This window comes from Mobula hypostoma, chromosome 12 (genome assembly GCF_963921235.1).
Source record: "Mobula hypostoma chromosome 12, sMobHyp1.1, whole genome shotgun sequence".
NCBI lineage: Eukaryota > Metazoa > Chordata > Chondrichthyes > Myliobatiformes > Myliobatidae > Mobula > Mobula hypostoma.
This window is the reverse complement of record NC_086108.1, coordinates 58,186,196-58,209,242: the sequence shown is the minus strand read 5'-3', so window position 1 is coordinate 58,209,242 and position 23,047 is coordinate 58,186,196. Positions and strand designations below refer to the sequence as shown.

Genomic DNA, 23,047 nt, shown 5'->3' with positions numbered 1-23,047 from the left:
CCATTGTTGACAGTTATTTACAAAATACTGCAGTTAGACTAAATTTTACTATAACTTTCTCATTTATGAATTATGACATAGAAAAGTGACTGTTTTCTTTTACATCAACAAAGCTGCACTTGTGTAAGGGTTCATTTTTACAATGCAATCTGTTCTGTAATATCTAAACCAGGGAGGCCTGAGGATAGTTTCCCTTCTATCTTTGCATTATGGAAACTCATCCATGCACTATCCAGCTACAAAATGTTCACTAAACTTGGATTCCTTTCCTTTTCAACAAGAATGTTGTATTGCAGGAGGTTTTCTCTGGTTTCAAATAGCAAGGACCCTGTGGAGAAAATACTTGGACAAATATTTGATTTAAACTTTCCTCTTTTATTTTTCAATGAATTAAATTTGGAACTCTCTATAGGGAAAGCACACCCGGCTGTTATTGGCAACATTCTTCAAAATAGTCTCAAAGAAAAATTGGAAGTGTGACTTTAACTGAAAGGTGATTAAAAACTAATATTAATTAAGTAGAAAAAACTCTTAATAGAACCAACAGGGGTATGTAGAATAGCAAAAGATATGATTAGTCCATCAGAGCCTGAACAAAAAAAAATTGTTTGAATTATACTGCTGTAACAGCACATGTTGAAAATCCAAAAGAGATGTTGATTGAATTAATCAATTTTGCCTTTTAGTTGGAGGTGGTGAATCCCCAACCCCACATCTTTAGTGGAGGTGAAAAAGATTAGAAAACAGTAAAATAACATGTTAAAGATATTGGATTTAATTAGTAAATGCAAATTGGAGTTGACAGTAAAGAGTAAAGCTTTAAGTTGCAGAAATGAATCTCAAGGTAGTATACAGTGACATCAGTACTTTGAGATATAAATGGACTGGTTAGTTGGCAGAAAAATGACAAATGGAATTTAATTAAAGCATGGTAATATTTTTGAGGAGCTGCAACAAGATGAGAAAATAAATAAAATGCTCTGGATGTGCATGGTTCTTAACAGACAGGTCAATTAAGTAATTAACAGTAATTAAGCAATGTAATATGGTATTACCTATGGCTAAAAATATGAATTGGATGTAATGCTTGAATTGCATGCAAAATAACAAGAAAGGAGTGATTGCACAGGCACAGCTGCAGAAGGGATTTACTAGACATCTCCAGGACTGGGTAATTGTTGTTAATGAAAAAAGATTGGATGAGCTGATACAAAACGAGAGGCAGAAATGGGGAGAATGTATTCACTTAGCAGGAAAGTCAAACACCAAGGAACAGAGATTTAATGTAATTTGTAGAGGAGACAAGTCGTTAAATGTTTTTACACAGATGGTGGAGACAGGTGCAACTCAGCTGCATGGATGACAATGTAATATGTTATTACCTATAGCTAAAAATAACGCATAAGAGCAGAATTAAGCCATTCAGCCCATTGAGTCTGCTCTGCCATTCCATCATGTCTGATTTATTATCCCTCTTAACCTTATTCTCCTGCCACCTTCTTGTAACCTTTGATGCCATGACAAATCAAGAACCTATCAATCTCCGCTTTAAATATACTCAATGACATGGACTCTATAGTTATCCATGGCAATGAATTCCACAGGTACATCATCCTCTGGCTACAGAAATTCCTCTTCCTTTCTGTTCTAAGTGGTCATTCGTCGATTCTGAGGTTGTGCCCTCCGTTCCTAGACTCGCCCACTATAGGAAACACCCATGCTGTCTAGGCCTTTCAATATTCGATAGGTTTCAATGAGATCCCCGTCTCATTCTGCTAACCTCCAGCAAGTACAGGACCAGAGCCATCAAACACTCCATATGTTAAACCTTTCATTCCTGAAATCATTCTTGTGAACCTCTATAATGCCAGCACATCTTTCCTTAGATAAGGGGCCCAAAACTGCTCACAATGCTCCAACTGAGGCCTCACCAATTCCTTATAAAGGGTTAGAATTGCATCCTTGCTCTTATATTCTAGTCCTCTCAAAATGAATGCTAACATTGCATTTGCCTTCCTTAGCACCAACTCAACCTGTAAGTTTAGGGAATCCTGCACAAGGACTTCAAATTCTGTACACCTCCAATTTCTGACTTTTCTCCTCATTTAGAAAATAGTTACGCCTTTATTACTTCTACCAAAGTGGATGACCAAACACTTCCCTACACTATGTTCCATCTGCCATTTCTTTGCCAATTCTCAAAATCTGTCCTAAGTTCTGCAGACTCAGTTTATCAACACTACCTGCCCCTCCACCTATCTTCGTATCGTTGGCAAATTTTCAACAAATTTTAGCAGTATACAAATATGTACTTGTATAGCCATTACCTGCATGGCAACACAATAATTGCTGGAAAGTTTTTTTTTGACTTGGCACTTGATGGCCTGAATAGTCTTGGGTGCCCTAGATTTTCCCAGATCCATTGACTAAGATGATACAATGCAGATAATTCCCTTCACCATAGTGAATTTTGAAGCTTCATCTACAGAAGGCAATATTGCACACCAAGCAATGTTGTGAAGAAGAACTACTGCATTTTATTCTTGGACAAATAATTTTAACCCAACCCCCAGTTTTTCTCCTATTTGTCCAGGCACTCAGGCTACAAGTGCTTTGGCACATTAATAAAATAACTACTTGCCGAAATGAAGAATGCAAACTAGAATGAAGAAGGAAATTCACATTTACGGTTTAAAACATTGCGTTCATATTAGATTTAGTAAATAGTTAACATGACCTTCCAAAGAAAATGAGGGCCTGTGTGAGAAAGCCATGCATAAATATAAATATTTGAGTGAAATCATGTTCTTTTAATAAAGTAGTTCTAGATTATTGCAGTTAAAAAAAATTGGTCCATTAGTGCAAATCACAAAATGCTGGAGGAATTTAGCAGGTCAGGCAGCATCTATGGAAATGAATAAACAGTCAACGTTTCAGTTTGAGGCCCTTCATCAGGACTGGAGAGGAAGGGGGGAAGACACCAGAAATGGAAGGTGGGGGGAACAGAAGGTATACAAACTGGCAGGTGAGGGGGGAGGGGGAATGAAGTAAGAAGCTGGGAGGTGATAGGTGGAAAAGGTAAAGGCCTAGAAAAGAAGGAATCACATAGCAGAGGAGAGTGGACCTGGGAAAAGGGGAAGGTGGAGAGGTACTGGGGGAAGTGATAGACAGGTGAGGAGAAGAGGTAAGTGGGGAGGGAAAGCAGAGGGGGAAAAATTACTGGAAGTTACAGAAATTTATGTTCATGCCAGGCTACCCACACAATATGAGGTGTTGCTCCTCCAACCTGATTGTGACAGTAGAAGGGGACATGAACCAAAATGTCAGAATGGGAATGGCAATTGGAAGTAAAATGGCTAGCAGGAAGTCCAGCTTTTCACGAAGGCGCTCGGCAAAATGGTCTCACAGTCTATGTCAGGTCTCACCAATGCAGAGGAGGCCACATCAAGAACACCAGATAAAGTAGATTGGCAAGTGAATTGTTGCCTCACCTGAAAGGACTGTTTTGGGCCTTGAATGGAGGTGAGGGAGGAGGTGAACGGGCAGTTGTAGCACTTCTTCCGCTTCCAGGGATAGGTGCCAAGAGGGAGATTAGTGGCGAGGAAAGAATAGTTGTGATTTTAGTACTTCGATAACTCAAAGGTTAAAAATTTACAAAAGCAGTTACATAAGTTGATGGGTGCTGTTGCAAAATTAATTCATCTTACAATCCACTGCATATTTGTTTAAACTATTTAAAACACAATAGATAAAGTGCAACTGAACTGCCATGAGTGTCCTTTCACTACCGCCGCATTAAACAAGAAATGTCATTTTAAAAAATAGTTACATTTCTCTCTTTAACGAAGTTGCATATTTTAATTAAATCTCAGATATGACGATATAAACTGACATCTCAAAAACTCCGATTAGAGTTTTTATTATGTATTAAACTGTTCTGCAAAGTGTATAGATTATCGATAGTTAATTGTTTTGAGCACCAACTTTTACAAGTTTCAACATTCAGAACATTATTTCTGTAACCAAATAATTCCATGGAAATAAGGAAATCTATTGTGTCAAATGTCGTTTCTATAAGTTTTTAAATAGCAAAAGAAATTTCTTTCTGTAGAATGAGAAATGGAATTCTGATTAATGGATTCCCTCACCAGAAAAGGAATATTCGATGAAGCAGAAAAGCAAAGTAAATTTTAAAAGACAAATAAAAGAGAGTGACTGTAATATTTATTGTAAAATGAAACTTGCATATCAACCTAATGCCAATATCCCTGATCTATATAAAAATATCATCTGTATCATTAAGTGCTCTTGTCTAGAGAGCCAAGAATTATATTAATTAATTCAATATATGGACAACATCATTTATATATGTGGTTTGTTAAATTCAACCACAAACGACTGGTGAAATGAGACAACCTGAGCTTTTGCAGATATTTATTCCCAAATTGAACACATTTTTCAAAGAGCAGTGGCTGCCTTTAGCTTATGTTGCATTTCGAAAGTAACACACTTCAGAGTACCTTTTTGATTCTGGTACAAGGCTGTGCATATGACAATAGGGAAATGAAATGAGTGTCAGCATGTGAACGAATGCACATTGGTTAATGTAGTACATATGTAGATTAAATTCAATTATTTCTATTAAATGTTAAAAGGAACAAATATCTAATGGGTAATTTGCTTATGAATATTATGCTGACGTGCTTTGAATTTTAGTAACATTTTATCAATGGTGTATTTGAAATAAACATTGGGGTGGTACTCTAAATTTAAAAATAAACTTGTTTTCTTTCTGCTCCAATAACTTACATATTCAGAATTTTTCGGAGAGAGGCAGTTGAAAAAAATCTTTTACCCCAATTTTTTTAAATGTGTATAAAAGCATTTCCAACTTTATGGTTATTTTTGGATTGGTTTCTATGACAGATAACATCATTTGCTGAACCCTCCAAGTCCAAATTATCTTTCAATTATTGATAAGAAAATAGCTTTAAATTTCTTAGTTCATTTGCATTTGTTGATGCATTTTTTCTTTTTACAAAAATGGACATGTACAAGTTTGAGGCAGTATTTAATGGTGGTGCAATTCCTCAAGAGCATATGTGCTTTTGGTGCTCAGATACTTAACAAAAAAAATCCACTCAGAAAATGAATGATATATGTAATAAATATATATAAACATTTGCACCAAATGACCTGCCATTTCACAGCCTCTAGATGACAGGCTGAAAAATCACCACATTAACATCAATTTCATAAATGATACATTTGTGAAGATAAAATATTAAAGATTATAATACTGGTTGATAAGTACCTTAGTAGTAAGTTTGGCACAAGTGTTGCCATTGGTCCAGCAATTGGCAAAAGAAAATCGGAAAAAATTGCCTGGCTTTCCTCACACAGGAAGCTGCAGTAAAGGATTTTAATCTTAAAGGTTAAACATTTTTCTACAGAAAAGTCATTTAAATTCTAAGTTGTAACCTCACGTTGGATTATCAGATCCACTGTATTCTGGAAACTCTTAAGAAGCGAGACTGCCTTTTCATGTTCCATATGTATAAAATTATGACCATTGGCCTGCAACGAAAGAAAATACATTTATGCACAAACAGTTACTGAAAAAGCAATAATCTGTCTTTGTAAAATTGTAGTATTTTGTACCTTAAGCAACTTCCCTCATAATATCTGGAATTCAGGTCTCTGTGGTCCTGCTGGAACCCATATTTAGCAGTTTATTGGTGCATGACTGTTAATTCTAACAATGCTGGGGACTCTAAAAGATTTAGATTTAGAGAAAACCCTTCTCTATTAGATTAACTTTGTAAAGTAGGCACATCCAAATACTATCATCTTTTGGTATTCCTTTTGTTTGCAGCTACTTCTCTAGTTTGCTTTGAAATTTATTTCAAATCTAATAAACTGTTCTTGACTATTTTCTGTGGTAGTGAATTTCACATTCTAATTAAGGAAACTTCTCATTTTGTCCTTTATTTATGGCAAGTGATTTTAGATACTATTACAGGTGAAAACATTTTGTTCCTCTGTAAAACCACTTTTTAATCGTTTCAATTGCAAGGAAAAGCCACTTCAATCCTTGCTTACATTTGTAATCCCTGTGTTTATTTTCTAATTGCAGGATGTGGCTAAAACAACATTTATTGCTGTTTGCTCACATCCTCCAATGTAACTGCAAAGCCATTTCAGAGGGCAATTAAGAATCAGCCATATTGGTGGGTTCAAAGTCACAAATGGGTCAAATTGATTAGATTCTTGGCTTTAATGGGACGTGAGTAAACAAGATGAATTCTTACAAAAATACATTAATTTCTTTGTCACTGATTATTGATACTCGGCTTGTATGGCAGATTTATTTCAATTAATTGAATTAAAGTTCCCCAAGGAGTCATGCCTCTTATTTGTTAGTCTGATCCATTAATTTAACCACTATGCTACCATATCTCAGCTCTGTTACCATGCTTTTTTTGAATATTCTTAGGTATATTTATGTCCTTTGTATAGTACCATCATTAAAATTTGTACCTGATGTTTAATATAACTTCCAAATTTTATGCAAAAAATATTGCAAGGAAGGCAGATGAGCTCATGCCATGAATCAACACATGGAACTGTGATATTGCAGCCACTGGAGAGACTTAAAAGTGCAATACAAATTAATTATCAAAGTGCACAGATGTCATCTTTTTTTAGGATTTAAAATTGCCATGGTTGTCGTAATTAATAGTTCCTTAACTTGCATCCTCTGTTCCTTTTCCCATAATACCCCTTTCATTTTTGTTACAATTTTCTAAGCTGCAGGTGATTTTTCTAATTTTCTTACCAACTTGCGTCACCTTTCATTTATCTATGAAAAAAGATTTCTTTATTAACCAGCAAGTTTGCATGTTATTGAACTGTCTATTTATACATTCCCATGTCCGTGCACATAAATTAGTAAAACTGTAAGTCATTGTCAGAAGTTTACTGCTGGGGTTTATTTATTAAGCAAGGATTTTTCCCTTTTTATGTGGGGGTGGGGTGTGTTTGCCTTGCCCCAAGACCACTCTATTTGACAATAAGAATTGCAGGGCCTTGCAGTCAAGGATTTCCACAGAAGATTATGTGAAGATCCTGCTGAGATGATCCCCAAATCAAATTATATGAATGCAGATTATGTCCCCATGTTAATCAAGCAGAAACAGAATCAGAATTAGGTTTATTATCACTGGCATGTGTTGTGAAATTTGTTAGCAGCAGCAGCTCAATGCAATACATGCCATAGAAGAAGAAAAAAATATTAACTAAGTAAATCAATTACAGGATACTTATATTGAATAGATTAAAAATTGTGCAAAAACAGAAATAATATATATTTAGAAAGTGAGGTATTGTTCACGGATTCAATGTCCATTTAGGAATTGGATGGCAGAAGGGAAGAAACTGTGCCTTCAGGCTTCTGTACCTCCTACCTGATGGTAACAGTGAGGAAGGGGCATGCCCTGGTGCTGGAGGTCCTTAATAATGGTCCTTTCTGAGACACCGCTCCTTGAAGATGTCCTGGTACTTTGTAGGCTAGTACCCAAGATGGAGCCAACTAAATTTACAGCTCTCTGCAGCTTCTTTCGGTCCTGTGCAGTAGCACCCCTCCGCCCCATACCAGATAGTGATGCGATCTTGTCAGAATGCTCTCCACGGTACACCTATAGAAGTTTTGAATGTTTTTGTTGACATACCAAATCTCTTCAAATTCCTAATGAACTATAGTTGCTGTCTTGCCTTCTTTATAGCTGCATCGATATGCTGGGACCAGGTTAGGTACTCAGAGATCTTGACACCCAGGAACTCGAAACTGCTCACTCTCTCTACTTCTGATCCCTCTATGAGTATTGGTATGTGCTCCCTTATCTTACCCTTCCTGAAGTCCACAATCAGCTCTTGTCTTACTGACGTTGAGTGCCAGGTTGTTGCTGCAGCACTACTCCACCAGTTGGCATATCTCACTCCTGTACGCCCTCTCGTCTCCATCTGAGATTCTACCAACAATGCTTATATCATTAGCAAATTTATAGATAGTGTTTGAACTATGCCTGGCCATACAGCCATGAGTATAGAAAGAGTAGAGAAGTGGGTTAAGCACACATCCCCAAGGTGCACCAGTGTTGATCATCAATGAGGAGGAGATATTATCACCAATCTGCATAGATTGTGGTCTTCTGGTTAGGAAGTTGAGGATCTAGTCGCAGAGGGAAGTACAGAGGCCCAGGTTCTGTAACTTCTTCTCAATCAGGATTGTGGGAATGATGGTATTAAATGCTGAGCTATAGTCGATGACATGGGTGTTTGTGTTGTCCAGGTGGTCTAAAACTGTGTGAAGAGCCATTGACCTATTGTGGCCATAGGCAAATTGTAGTGGGTCCAGGTCCTTGCAGAGGCAGGAGTTCAGTCTAGTTATGATCAATCTCTCAAAGCATTTCATCACTGTAGATATGAGTGCTACTGGGTGATAATCATTAAGGCAGCTCACATTATTCTTCTTAGGCACTGGTATAATTGTTGCCTTTTTGAAGCAAGTGCGAACTTATGGCCATAGCAGTGAGAGGTTGAAAATATCCTTGAATACTCGCGTCAGTTGGTTGACACAGATTTTCAGAGCCTTACCAGGTACTCCATTGGGACCTTCCGCCTTGCGAGGGTTCACTCTCTTTAAAGGCAGCCTAACATCAGTCTCCGAGACAGAGATCACAGGGTCACCAGCTGTAACAAGGATCATCACTGCTGTAGTTATATTCTCCCTTTCAAAACAGGCATAGAGGGCATTGGGTTCATCTGGTACTGAAGCATTACTGCCACTCATGCTATTGGGTTTCGCTTTGTAGAAAGTAATGTCTTGCAGACCCTGCCAGAGTTGATGTACATCTGATGTCAGCTCCAACCTTGTTCAAAATTGTCTCTTTGCCCTTGAAAAAGCTCTCCACAAGTCATACCTGGTTTCCTGGTACAGACCTGGGTCGCCAGCCTTGAATGCCGTAGATCTAGCTTTCAGCAGACAATGTACCTCCTGGTTCGTCCAAGGCTTTTGGTTTGTGAATGTACAGCAAGTCTTTTTAGGCACACAGTCATCCACACAGGTTTTAATGAAGTCGGTAACAACTGCAGGATACTCATCCAGATTCGAAGATGAATCCCTGAATACAGTCCAGTCCGCTGATTCAAAGCTGTCCTGTAGGCGATCCCGTGCTTCCCTTGTCCACACCTTCTTTGTCCTCACTGCTAGTGCTGCAGTCTTCAGTCTCTGCCTATACTCAGGGAGTAGAAGTACAGCTTGGTGATCAGACTTCCCGAAGTGAGGGCGTGGAATAGCACAGTAGGTATTCTTTATGGTGGTGTAACAGTGGTCCAGTGTGTTGTTTCCTTTAGTATTGCAAATAATCTAGCGATTTTTTCAGACTGGCCTGGTTAAAATCCCCCAAAATGATGGTGAAGGGGCTAGGGTGCGCTGTTTCGTGCATGTCAATCCCATTGCTCAGACCATCTGAAGCCTGAGGTGGAATGTATACCACTACCAAAATGATCACACAAAGCAAATGGAATCCCACATTCTACCTTCTTTCATGCTGAAATATCTGCCCTTTAAACCCATACTTGGCCTTCCATTTTGTAAACAATTTATAACCATTAAACTATCTGTCCACTGGCCTTCCATGCATTGATGTTACAGATCTACTATGTGGTATTTAATTTTCAGCTAATATTTATGCTGAGTTGATTGTTTTAAACATCCAAGTCACAGTTACAAAAATATGGATTAAAATTTAGGTAATGTCATGGTTAACAGATTTTCTTTTCTTTGGGATCTGGTCATTGACTCTATCTTCAGCAGATAGTGTGAACATACATGTCCACAGAAATTTTATGTCAGTTATTTATGCCTCACTAAATTGATAATTTCCATTAAAATTTCCAATATCCTCATCTCACCTTCAGGATTTTGTCTCCAGGCTGTAACAGGTTGGATGCTGGTCCATCAGGTTGCACTCTAGTAACAAAGATTCCCTGTTGAAGCAAGAGAGACAGTTATGGATTGACTTTATTATATAGGATAAAAAAGTGGCATACAATGTACAATTCCCTATTTTACTTTTATTTCATTTTTTGTAGATTCTTAGTAGTTCTATTTCACTGAAAGGTGAGAAAAAAAATAGTCAGTGTTGCTACAGTAGAGAACAAAAAAGATGGATCAGTAGAGGTATTCCTAAGAGTTGTGGGTGCTCCGTATTTGACCTTGGAATTACCTAATATGTGAAGTGGTTACACAAAACAGAATGTTGCTGCCTCCTGCAACAGCATTTCTAAAAATTTGATTTTTTAAAAAATTGGATTGTTATGAAGAAATAAGGTACCCATAAATGCAGTTTTCTAACATTTGCAAAATAAAGTAAAAGTTTGTTTTATGGAGGATTTAAAATTTACAAAGGCAAAATTTCCCATGAATGAATAAGACCATAAGATATAGGAGCAGAATTGGGCAATTTGGCCCATCGAGTCTGCTTCGTCATTTCATCATATCTGATCCTATTTTCCTCTTAGCCCCAGTCTCCTGCCTTTTCCCCATATCCCTTCATGCCCTGACCAATCAAGATTTCATCAACCTCTAACTTAAATATGCATAAAGACTTGCCTGTGGCAAAGAATTCCACACAGATTCACTACTCTCTGGCTAAAGAAATTCCTCCTTATCTCCGTTCTAAAAGGATGCCTCTCTATTCTGAGGCTGTGTCCTCTGATCTTAGCCTCTCCTACCACAGGAAGCATCCTCTCCACATGCAGTCTATCAAGGCCTTTCACAATTCAATAGGTTTCAATTAAGTTACCCCTCATTCTTTTGCTCTTCATACGACAAGCCATACCAGCCTGGAATAATTTTCATGAATCTCCTTTGAACCCTCTTTGTATAGTAATTTACCTTCAATATTTATATGGACTGGTGGTGGGTTCTCTTTGTTTTGCAAGAGCAATTTAGAGCTGCTAGTACAATCCCAGAGATGCAAATAAACATTGCGTTTATATATTTTCAAACTCCTATGAAGTCAAAGGCAATACATACAACTACATAGATTTTGATACATCATTCATCAATCATTGACATTTCCTTCACCAATTCAAAAATCAACAGAGCTACTTAAATTTATTGCTGTGCCAAATGACATAACAAGTGTGATTAAACAAAAACTAACACAAGAAAGTCAAAGTATAATATTGTGATTGCATTTTCCATTGTCAAACATACTATGATTTTCTTTGCCATTCATTGCATTCATGTATTTATGTAGTAACTTATAATCATGAATTAAAATTGCAATATGAGCTAAAACACAAATTAGTTGAGCCCCCCCCCCCCACCAGACTTGGTATACATTAAATTAGTTAATGGCATTGATTAATTCCCATACGAAGCTGATGAAAAAGACAGATATTGAAAGGAAGTTGACATCAAGCCACTTAAGTAATGTGAACACAAACAATAACCTAAATAAATCACTGTGATACATTAGATAGAATCAAATATGAATGTGTAAGGCAATAAATATTTACAAATCAACTATAAAAGTATCTTGTTGCTTGTGAGTAGCATCAGATTTAACAAGCAACCAGGGCCTGTCAGGGCTTGCTGCTGAGTCTGAATTCCATTGGGTTATTAGGCAATTGGCAAGGACCATTAAAAATAAGTTGGGGTTATGAGGAATAGCCATTGCATGACTGGACAGAATTCGAGTGGGAAATGAGGTTTTGGCTCAGGAGGCTTCAGCAAGGAGGAGCAGAGTCCAAGGTCCCGGAGTCCAGTTTGGAACAGCCATTGTGTTAGTGGGCCAGTGTAGGAGTCTGAAGTGTTGGCTTGAAAGGCATTGGCAACGAGGCAGAAGTGAGTAGCAGGTAAGAGCAGATAAGTGTTTTTTTATATAGTAGTTAACTAAAAAGATAGAAACATAGAAAACCTACAGCACAATACAGGCCTTTTGGCCCACAAAGCTGTGCCGAACATGTCCTTACCTTAGAACTACCTAGGCTTTACCCATAGCCCTCTATTTTTCTAACCTCCATGTATCCATACAGGAGTCTCTTAAAAGACCCTATCGCTTCCGCCTCCACCACAGCCGCCAGCAGCCCATTCCAAGCACTCACCACTCTCTGTGTAAAAAAAAAACTTACCCCTGACATCGCCTCTGTACCTCCTTCCAAGCACCTTAAAACTATGCCCTTTCATGCTAGCTATTTCAGCCCTGGGAAAAAGCTTCTAACTATCCACATGATCAATACCTCTCATTATCTTCTGCACCTCCATCAGGTCAACTCTCATCCTCCGTCACCCCAAGGAGAAAAGACCGTGTTCACTCAACCTATTTTCATAAGGCATGCTCCCCAATCCAGGCAACATCCTTGTAAATCTCCTCTGCACCCTTTCTATGGTTTCCACATTCTTCCTATAGTGAGGTGACCAGAACTGAGCGCAGTACTCCAAGTGGGGTCTGACCAGGGTCCTATATAGCTGCAACATTACCTCTTGGCTCTTAAACTCAATCCCACAATTGATGAAGGCCAATGCACTGTATGCCTTCATAACCACAGAGTCAACCTGCGTAGCAACTTCAAGTGTCCTATGGACTCGGACCTCAAGTTCCCTCTGATCCTCCATACTGCCAAGAGTTTTGCCATTAATGCTATATTCTGCCATCATATTTGACCTACCAAAATGAACTACCTCACACTTATCTGAGTTGAACTCCATCTGTAACTTCTCAGCCCAGTTTTGCATCCTATGAATGTCCCGCTGTAACCTCTGACAACCCTCCACACTATCCACAACATTCCCAACCTTTGCATCATCAGCGAATTTACTAAACCATCCCTCCACTTCCTCATCCAGGTCATGTATAAAAATCACAAAGAGTAGGGGTCCCAGACTAGCACGGCATTAATATGATCAGAGAGTTAAATGTGTGGGTCTAAGATTGGTATGGAACAAGTGCGTTTGAATTCAGTGCTGGGGAAGGAGTAAGCTGTTCTGATAGGACATGCTCCACCTGAACCAGGCTGGGGCCTGGCAAATCGCCTAACCAAGGCTGAGGATAGAGTTTTAAATTAAACTGTAGGGGGTGGGTTCAACAGCTCGGAAAAGCATGGATAAAGGTAAAGGGAAGGAGAGCGCAGGAGAGGTTATGGAAATTTCCAAAATAAAGAATATGACTAAAAAAGTTTAGAAAGGGATAAGAAAAGATGGGTGGTGAATTCAGGACTGAGGGTGTTACATTTGAATGCACACAGGATACAAGATGAGGTAGACGATCTTGTAGTGCAGTTAGAAATTGGCAGGTTGTGGGCATCAGAGGGCTGAGCTGAAAGATTACACCAGGGAGCTTAGCATCCAAGGATGTTGAAGAAACATTGTATTGATAAAACAAGCAGGTGGGCAGAAGGGGGTGGGATGTATTTGTTCATTAAAATAAAATCCTTAGAAAGAAGTGACATGGGACCAAAAGATGTAGAATACTTGCGGGTAGAGTTAAGAAACTGCAAGGGTGAAAAGACCTTGGTGTGAGTTATATACAGGACCCCAAACAGTAACCAGGATGTGGGGTTACAAATTGCATTGGGAGATAGAAAAGGCATTTAAACAAAAGGGTCATAGGTCATAGGGAATTCCAATATGCAGGTAAATTGGGAAAAATCAGGATGGTGCTAAATCCCAAGAGAAGATATTTGTAGAATGCCTATGAGATGGCTTTTTAGAACAACTTTTAGTCACGTCTCCTAGGGGAAAACGCAATTCTGGATTGAGTGTTGTGTAATGAATCAGATTTTATTAGGGAGCATAAGGTAAAGGAACCCAGTGATAAAATATGTTAGAATTCATCCTGCAGTTTTAGAGGAAGAAGCTAAAATCAGATGTGTCCTTATTACTGTGGAGTAAAGGGAACTATAGAGGCATGAGAGAGGATCTGGACAAAGTTGATAGGAAGGGGACACGAGCGGGGCTGGTAGTAGAGCAGTGATAGCTGGAGTTTCTGGGAGTAATTCAGAAGACACAGGATCAGTTCATCCCAATGAAGAAGAAGCATTCTAAAGGGAGGATGAGGCAACCATGGTTGACAAGGGAAGTCAAAGACAGCATAAAAGCAGAAGAGAGGGCATACAATATAGCCAAAATTAGTGAGAAGCTAAAGGATCAGGAAGCTTTTAAAAACCAACACAAAGCAACTAAAAAAGCAATAAGGTGAGAAAAGAGGAAATATGAAGATAAGCTAGTCAATGATATAGTAGCGGTTACTTTAAAACAAACCAAAACTGCTGAAAGACTAAGCCAGGAGACCAATACTCTATGATGTCCTTCAAAATAACGGAGTTCCAAAGTCGAGAAAGGTACTTTCGATCCTTTATTATTAAAACAGCAAAGATGAACAATCTTGTGGCAATGAAAAGCTAATGAAACAAATTAGTGATATAACATTCAAATTGGTGAAGTAACGAAGCTAGCAGTTGAACTAACGTATTTAAGTGAAGTTAGTGTTCCAATAACATCCCAATTAGTTTAACTAAGCAGTCAAATAAATTAGTGTTCTGTATGTACTAATAGTGATATCAAAATTAGTGATCAACATAAAAATTCATTTCCAGCTGCTCCTAACTCTCAACTAGACTAAACTAAACAATGAACGAAATGAGAACACGTAACTGTATTCATCTGCTTCTTATCATGCCCCAACCCATGTGACAGAAAATAGATAAATGGCTCCTACATCCCTGTCCTTCAATTATTATACTACAACAATTACAACTACAAATACTACTAATACAGGAGACATGAAATCTTCAAGGACAAGCATCTTAACATTTATACAAATGTTCTCTTTCTTCTTCCAGACAAATCACGTAACAGTCATCTAGGCCAGAGGTTACTAGCACTTAGCCCAGTACAGTACTTTACCACCGCTCTCTGTCAAGTCAGTAAGTCAAGACAAAGTCATGAAGCATCAAGAGCAGTAGCTCCTTAAACCTCTGCCTCCCGTAGAAGACAGATCTTGGTCATAGGCCTGTCCAGGGAGCTGATCTTGGTCTGGACATGCACATGCCACACAAATCCTCTTCTGTCTGGAAGCACTTGAATAACTCTTCTCACAATCCATGAGTTTCAAAGTGCTGTGTTGTCATCTATAAATACAATATCTCCTGGGAGGAAGTTGTGTTTTGTACCTGACCATTTCTGACTGCCTTGCAATTTTATTAAATATTCCTTGACCCACTATTTCCAAGGCAAGTTTGACATACATTGGAACACTTACATCTACAATGAGAATAAATGAACTCTCCTGGTGGTAAGGATGGTGAGGTCTAAAGAAGCAATAGATTGTTTGGTGTTAATGCCTCCAAATTATTGGGATTGGAGGATGCTTTAGTAATTGGATGACCATTGATAATAGCCTCGACTTCACAAAGGATTGTGTGCAAACCCTCTTCATCAAGATTCTGTATCTTCATGGTGGAATTGAAGACCTTTTGCACAGATCCAATCAATCTCACCCATGTGAACCAGCCAAGGGGTTAAACATCCACTTAAATCCTTTTTGAAGAAGGACATCACTGATCTGTGAATGCTTCTACTTCTCAATAGCTTCTTGCAACTCATGCTCAGCACCAACAAAGTTTGTCATATTATCTGAGTGCAGTTCACAAACCTGTCCTTGTCTTGCTATAAAGCGTTGAAATGCATTAACAAAAGAATCTGTGTCTAAAGAGGTACTTCAATTTGAACAGCCCATACCTCTTCACTGTACTCCTTTTGCTCTTCACCTCAAATGGGTCCAATTCCCCTTCAACCTGCATGGCATTCATTGTAACATGCCTCTTGACTTCCAGTCATGTAGTAGTTGTTCTTTAGAACAATCAGAATTCACATACCATTCACTTTCAGGCTAAAGAAGATAATGAGCCCTGACAGCCATGTCTCATTCTTCAGGAATATTTTCATCATCAACCTTCTAGAGGCCACATCTGCCAGTTGCTTGAAGTGTTTACATACCTCCATTGAGATGCCTGTGAGGTCTTAACAATTTCTGAAACTCTACTTGCAACGAAAAGTTTGAACCTGGAAGCTTCATTCTCGATGTACTTCAGCACGGAAGTGCCATTGGTCCAAATAACTGAGTCATGAAGCTACATAAGCAATCCTTTCCTCCACAATGTGCCCATACAACTTGCCATTGTAGTAGTGGTGAGCTGCATACGAGGGATGGAAACTGACTTCAACAGAGCTACCTAGATTTTCCCATGATAAAAGTACTGTGCATCCGGGAGCGCATGTTGTGCAACAATAGGTGAGTCGATGCTCCATAACCATCTTTGCTTGCATCTGCAAAGTGGTGTGACTATGCAGCAGTAACTTCTCCAAAATCTGAGGGCTTTCAAACATCTAGCAACCTTGAAGTCTTCCAATTGGCAGAGTTCTTCCAGCCTGCTTGTCCACTTATGAGCAACTGATGCTGATATCGTGTCATCCCAGTCAAGCCCTTTCTAACATAGATCTTGCAGGATCTTCTTAGCAGCCAGCATCACCGGATCAAGATTCCTAAAGGATCATAGAAGGAACTAACTGTGGAGAGGATCCCCCTTCTGGTGAGTGGTCTATCTTGGATCATGTTCCTGAAATTGAAAGTATGAGACTGAACGCATCATTGCACACCTAGTATTCTTTCCATTGAAGATATATCTTGACACAACCCCAAATCCAAATCCTTCATGTCTTTCGTTCTCTGCTCTTCTGGTACCACGGCTAACACACTACGTCTGTTGATTATCCACTTTGTGAGACGAAATTCGCCTTTAGCACAAACGGATGCAAGGTCAGGATAGAGAGTCACAGGGTCTTCCTCAGAAGACATTGATACAAGGCAGTCATCAACATGGAGGCCACGCAAAGCTTTATCCACTGTCTCACGTTTGAACTGTTCTTCTTTGTCTTTGGTGCATTTCCTAAAAGCAAAATTGGCACAGCTTGGTGATGAAGTTGCTCTAAAGCAATGTACCACCATTCTAAAGTCCCCCATATCTTTGTTGAGGTCATCATCAGGCCACCAGAGAAACCTCAACAGATCTGCATCTTCTGCTGGTACTTTAATCTGACGGAACTGTAATTCGATATCTGCCATTATCACCACTGGTTCTTTTCTGGATGGTCTCTTCTCACTACTGCCATCAGGAATAAGGTACAAGAGCCTCAAGACTCACACCACCAGGTTCCAGAACAGTTACCTTGAACCAAAGGAATAACTTCACTCAACTTCACTTGCCCCATTATTGAAATGTTCCCACAATAAATAGACTCACTTTCAAGGACTCTTCTTCCCATGTTCTCAATATTTATTGTTTATTTATTTATATTATTCTTTCTTATTTTGACAATTGCACTGTTTGTTGTCCGGTTGAATGCCCTAGTTGGCCAGTCATTCATTGATTCTGTTACAGTTATTTTTCTATAGATTTGTTGAGTATGCCCACAAGTAAATGAATCTCAGGGTTATATATGGTGACGCATATGTACTTGGTAATAAATTTAGTTTTGAACTTTTTGTATGACTCCAATCAATAAGCTTGTAAGATCTGGTCCCTATAAAAGCTGTGCATTAAGTAATTTTCTCTGAAAAGTCGCTCTACAGTCAAACACAACACAAAGTTTCCCTTTTCTGGGGTGACAAGCACCAGGATGTGGAGTATACCAGGTTTTCCTTTCACCGTGTTCCAGATCCTCTGCTGGCACATTTTCGGTAAAACCTTTTAAGATGACATGCTTTATGAAAGCTGTGCAGTCCGTGTGAAATGACAAATCCTCCTTAAACCCCTTTCATAAACTTAGAACATGCTGTTCAGCAACCGCCCTATTACTTGGCGTGGTAACCTCCTTCTTTCTCAAAGGTAAACCAATCTGGTAGTGGTCATCCACTAGTTTTGCAGAATTCATAGCCAGCTCCATGAACTTGTGATCTTCTCTTGACAAGCCATGTTGTTTATCATTACTGCATTTAAGAAAGTCTGTCTTGAACTGCTGCTGCCAAAGCCTATCCAAGTTCAAAACGGAAATCCTGTTAACTGTCAGCTGTGGCTGTGCACAGTCTCTTCCAGCGTCATGGTCTCCTTTCAGTGGTTCATTCACAGTCCAACTCAACATTATTCTAAATGCATTATTAACACTGCGAATCATTTGCAACAGCTCCTATACTTTAGGTTCCTTCCTTTTCCATAGCTGCTCCTTCCTCTCCGTGTGTGCTCCTCTGGTTTTTCCAATGGATGTTTGTCCTTCAATAATTGTTGTTGTGCAATTAATGCAGCTAAATCAGCCTCTGTTTTAATGCATGCAGAGGAGGTATTTGATACAGAAGGTGCTCTGCCTGCAGCAGAACTTCGAGCATTGACATTTGACACACTTTGTGGATCTACATCATCCTGTGTGTCCTCTGCTATATGTGTAGTCAAAACATGCCTTGGAATTTGAGAAACATTGTCTGATGGAAGGTGAGAAACACATTCACTTGTAGCAACATGACCTTCAGTGGAGCACGGTTGGTTCAACCATTGTTCCACATCCCCTATGAATGCACTATTATAGCAATCAATGCTTGAAAAACATCTATTTTCTCTTTCCTGCTCGAATTTGGGAAGTTAGATTAGCATGTGATGTTGCTTAGCAACAGTTGGAGATTAGTCAAGACCTGAGCACTTGCAAGATATTTTCTTTAAGTTTCGTAAGATCATTAATGGATGGTATTAAACCTTTAATTTTGTTCACATTTGGTTTACATTCCTTTTGAAGATTTTCAATTCTACCCACTAAAGCTTTCAAAGTAAGTTTAATTTCTCTTTTGTCAACCCCAATTCCAGTCGTTCGTGCCAGTTCCATGCTCCGATACAATCATGTTACTATCTCCTAATTGCACCACTTGCAATTAACCTTTTGTTCACCCGCAGGACCGGCAATATTTTATTCAATACATGTAGTCAACAAACAAACTGTCTGTGCATCCATAGCGTTTAAACCAGACCGAACAAACAGCCTTCAATTCAAAGGTTGGTAACCGGAATACTTCAGTACTTCAATCAAACAAAGCAACAAACCCCCAGGCTAACACCCACACCACAAGAGCGAACAACAGTCCCCAATGAACAGGCAGCGCTGACCATTTAAAACAGTGTTCAAACCACAAATACACAGCATGAATCAACAAAAGGCCATTACTTGCCTCAAACTGCTCTGGCTTCTCAGTGTTGTGATTCCAATTTCGCCAACAGATCCAAAGGCAATCCTTTGCTGCAGACTGGTGTTCATTTGGTAAAACTTTTTTTTTGTTGACAAAATCTAGTAGTTACTTTAAAACAAACCAAAACTGCTGAGAGACTAAGCCAGGAGACACTGTATGATGTGCTTCAAAATAATAAATTTCCAAAGTTGAAGAAGGTATGTTCAATCTTTTATTATGAAACCAGCAAAGATGAATGATCGTGTAGCAATGAAAAACTAACAAAACTAAATTAGCGATATAATGTTCAAATTAGCGAAGTAACAAAGTTAGCAGTCGAACTAACGTATTTAAGTTAGTGATCTAGTTTGTGTTCCAATAATGTCCCAATTAGCGTAACTAAGTGATCGAACTAAATTAGCATTCTATACGTATTTAAGTGTACTAATAGCGATATCAGAATTAGCAGTCAACAAAAAATATCATTCCCAGCTGCCTCTAACTCTCAACTAGTCTAAACTAAACAATAAACAAAACGACAATACATAATTTGCCTCTACCACGCTCCAACCCGCGTTTCAGAAAATAGGTGCCTGCAATGGACAGAAAAGCGGAGATCAAAAGTGTTTTCAGATATACAAATGAGTGAAAGAGAGGCAAGAATGGACAGCATACTGCTGTGAAATGATGCTGGAGAGGTAGTAATGGGGGAATCAAAGATTTGGCAGTTGAACTGAATAAGTATTTTGTGGCAGTCTTCACTGTGGAAGACACCAGCAACAAGCCAAAAATTTGAGAACATTAAGGGGCAGAAACGAGTGAAGTCGCTATTGCTAAGGAGAAGGTGCTTCTGAAGCTGAAAAAGTCTGAAGGAAGATCAGTCACCTGGACCAGATGAACTGCACTCAAGGTTCTGAAAGAGGCAGCTGAAGCGATTGCGAGGGCATTAGTAGTGATCTTTCAAGAATCAACAGATTCTGGAATGGTTCCTGAAGAATGAAAAATTGCAATTATCACTCCACTTTTTAAGAAGGGAGAAGAAAGGAAATTATTGGCTAGTTAGCTTGACTTCAGTGGGTGAGGAAATGTTAGAGTCCGATATTAAGGACGAGGTTTCAGGGCACTTGAAGATAAGTGATATAATAGGCCCAAGTCAGTATGGTTTCCTTAAGGGGAAATTTTGCCTGACAAATCTATTGGAATTGTTTGAGGAAATAACAGGCAGGATATGTAAAAAGTGTTGGTAGATGTTATTTTCTTGAATTTTCAGAAGGCCTTTTACAAGTTGCTATACAGGAGGCTGCTGAACAAGATGAGAACCCATAGTATTAAAGGAAAGATGCTAGTATGGATCAAAGATTGGTTGGCTGACAGAAGACAAAGAGTGGGAATAATTCAGGTCTTTCCTGGTTGACTGCTAGTGAGTAATGGTATTCCGCAGGGGTTGGTGTTGGGTCCGCTACTTTTTACGTTTAATGTTAATGATCTGGATGATGGAATTGATGGCTTTGTGACCAAGTTCGCGTATAATATAAATATAGGTGGAGGGGCAGGTAGTGTTGAGGGAGCAGAATCTCCAGAAGGATTTGGACAGATTGGGAGAACGGGCAGAGGAGTGGGAAGTCTATAGTCGTGTACTTTATGACTTCATGAAGGAATAAAGGTGTACACTATTTTCTAAATAGGAATGTACTCAGAAATTGGTGGTTCAAATGGACTTGGGAGTCCTAATTGTGGATTCCCGAAAGGCTAATTTGCAGGTTGAGTCGGTAGTAAGGAAGGCAAATGCAATGCTAGCATTCATTTCCAGAGGACTAGAATGTAAAGGTTAAGGTGTGGCTTTATAAGGCATTGTTTCCACCATATTTGGAGTATTGTGAGTAGGTTTGGCTTCCATATATAAGAAATGATGTGCTGGCATTAGAGAAGATCCAGAGAAGATTTACAAGAAGGATATTGGGAATGAACGGATTAATATGAGGAGCATTTGATGGCTCTGGGCTTGTATTCATTGGAGTTTAGAAGAATGAGGGGGTATATCTGAATACTGAAAGGCTTAAATAAAGTGGACATGTAGAGGATGTTTCCAACAGTGGGACAGTTCTAAGACCAGAGGGCTCAGCCCTCGGAATAGAAGGACTTCCTTTTAGAATAGAGATGAGGAGGAATTCCTTTGGCCAGAGGGTGGAGAATGTGCGAAACTTATTGCTAGAGATGACTGTGGACGGCCAAGTGATTAGGTATACTTAAAGCGAAGATTGATAGATTCTTTATTAGTAAGTGTGTCAAAGGTTACGATGAGAAGGCAGCAGGGTGGGGTTGAGAGGGAAACTAAATTGACCATGATAAAATGGTAGAGGATACTTGTGGGCCAAGAGGCCTGAGTCTGCTCCCATGCATTATGGACTTATGGCTTAGAATTGCAATGGGCAGAGGTAGAAAGGAAAGTGACTTGGTGATAATCATGGTGTACCAGCATCATCCCAGATGATACAAATAATCAGAGAAGCAAAGGGTATATAAGGGTCTTTTAAGAGACTTTTGGGTAGGTACATGGAGCTTAGAAAAATAGAGGGCTATAGGTAAGCCTAGTAATTTCTAAGGTAGGGAGGTGTTCGGCACAACTTTGTGGGCTGAAAGGCCTGTATGGTGCTGTAGGTTTTCTATGTTTCTATGTTTCTAATGCAAAATAAGGTTGTTAATGCTTTAGTGTCTAAAAAATGTTATATTATGTTAATGTTGACAGATACAAGTGTGAAATTTAATCTTGGTCACTTTATCTCAAGAAGCATTGGAATCTATTGGAAAATTGGCAAAGAGGGTGCAGTATAATTCTGGCTTGCAAGAGCAAGTTATAAACAAAGGCCCAATAGGTTAAATATATTTTCAATGAACAATAGCTGATTCATGAGAAATATAATTCAATTCTGTAAAACAACAAAACATTTTGTTAAGGGAGAAGTGAACTATTTAAGTTGAGTAAACAAAAAAAAATTAAGCAAGGTTCCAAATCTAGACAGGGTGGTAAAATTGCACAAATTCATTGCTTTAATGAGGAGCTAGAAAATCATTAGCAAATAAAGCATTTGAGGAGAAGGTGAGTGTACTCAAAATGAACTTTAATAACTGATGATATATAGGCCATATGTCATTAATCATACGTGGGATTGAGTTGGCTGACTGAACTGCATGATCACTTACCGATGATGTATGGAAACAGATACTTTAGAATTTAATACTGTAGTAGCTAAGGACAAGAGAATTTCTGTTCATTGCGCAGGGACAGAGAAAGTAAAAATTAGATTTTCTCCTAAAAGTCTTAATCTGTCTTGCAGGCAAAGAGACTGAAATAGATTTTAAATATAATTTCAAAATTGCCACTTAGAGCTAAGTTGCAAGATAACTGGCTTCTGACACAGCAGTAGTGAGTGAACCTTGAAGCACTTAGCAACTGTGGGTGCTTCCAGGTTCCAATTATTTTAATGATATTATTTTCAGCACTTACGTGGTGCCCTGACAATGAGGTAATTTCCAAAATGATAGTCTTGAATCTGTGTAAATCTTGAAATGACTATTGTTCTCTCAGTCCTTAATCAATAAGTACCATGTTTAGTGATTCCAAATTAATAAAATCCTTCCAATTCATGCTGCGCTAAGTATCTGTTTTATGATGCATATATCAAGACAACCTTCACAATTCTATTACCATCTCTGCAGATTACTGGCACGGAAGTTCCACACTCTGTATAACAAGAACCTAGGTACACAAA

At 38.8% G+C, this 23,047-nt stretch overlaps 1 protein-coding gene across 18 annotated transcripts in view; it reads right to left on the bottom strand.

The window, feature by feature from the left end:
- Positions 1–14: 14 nt before the first annotated feature.
- lrrc7 (leucine rich repeat containing 7) overlaps positions 15–23,047 on the bottom strand; it is a 661,225-nt gene continuing 638,192 nt past the window's right edge. For 15 of the 18 annotated variants that reach the window (XM_063064200.1, XM_063064198.1, XM_063064201.1 and 12 more), the window contains 3 exons: positions 9,976–10,050; positions 5,487–5,577; positions 15–5,407 (listed from right to left, as the gene is read on the bottom strand). In XM_063064200.1, the coding sequence (XP_062920270.1) occupies positions 5,316–5,407; positions 5,487–5,577; positions 9,976–10,050 (258 nt within the window). In that variant the 3' untranslated portion in view covers positions 15–5,315. Of the gene's footprint in view, positions 5,578–9,975; positions 10,051–23,047 lie in introns of all 18 variants that reach the window. The other 3 variants (XM_063064216.1, XM_063064212.1, XM_063064214.1) reach the window with 1 other exon arrangement.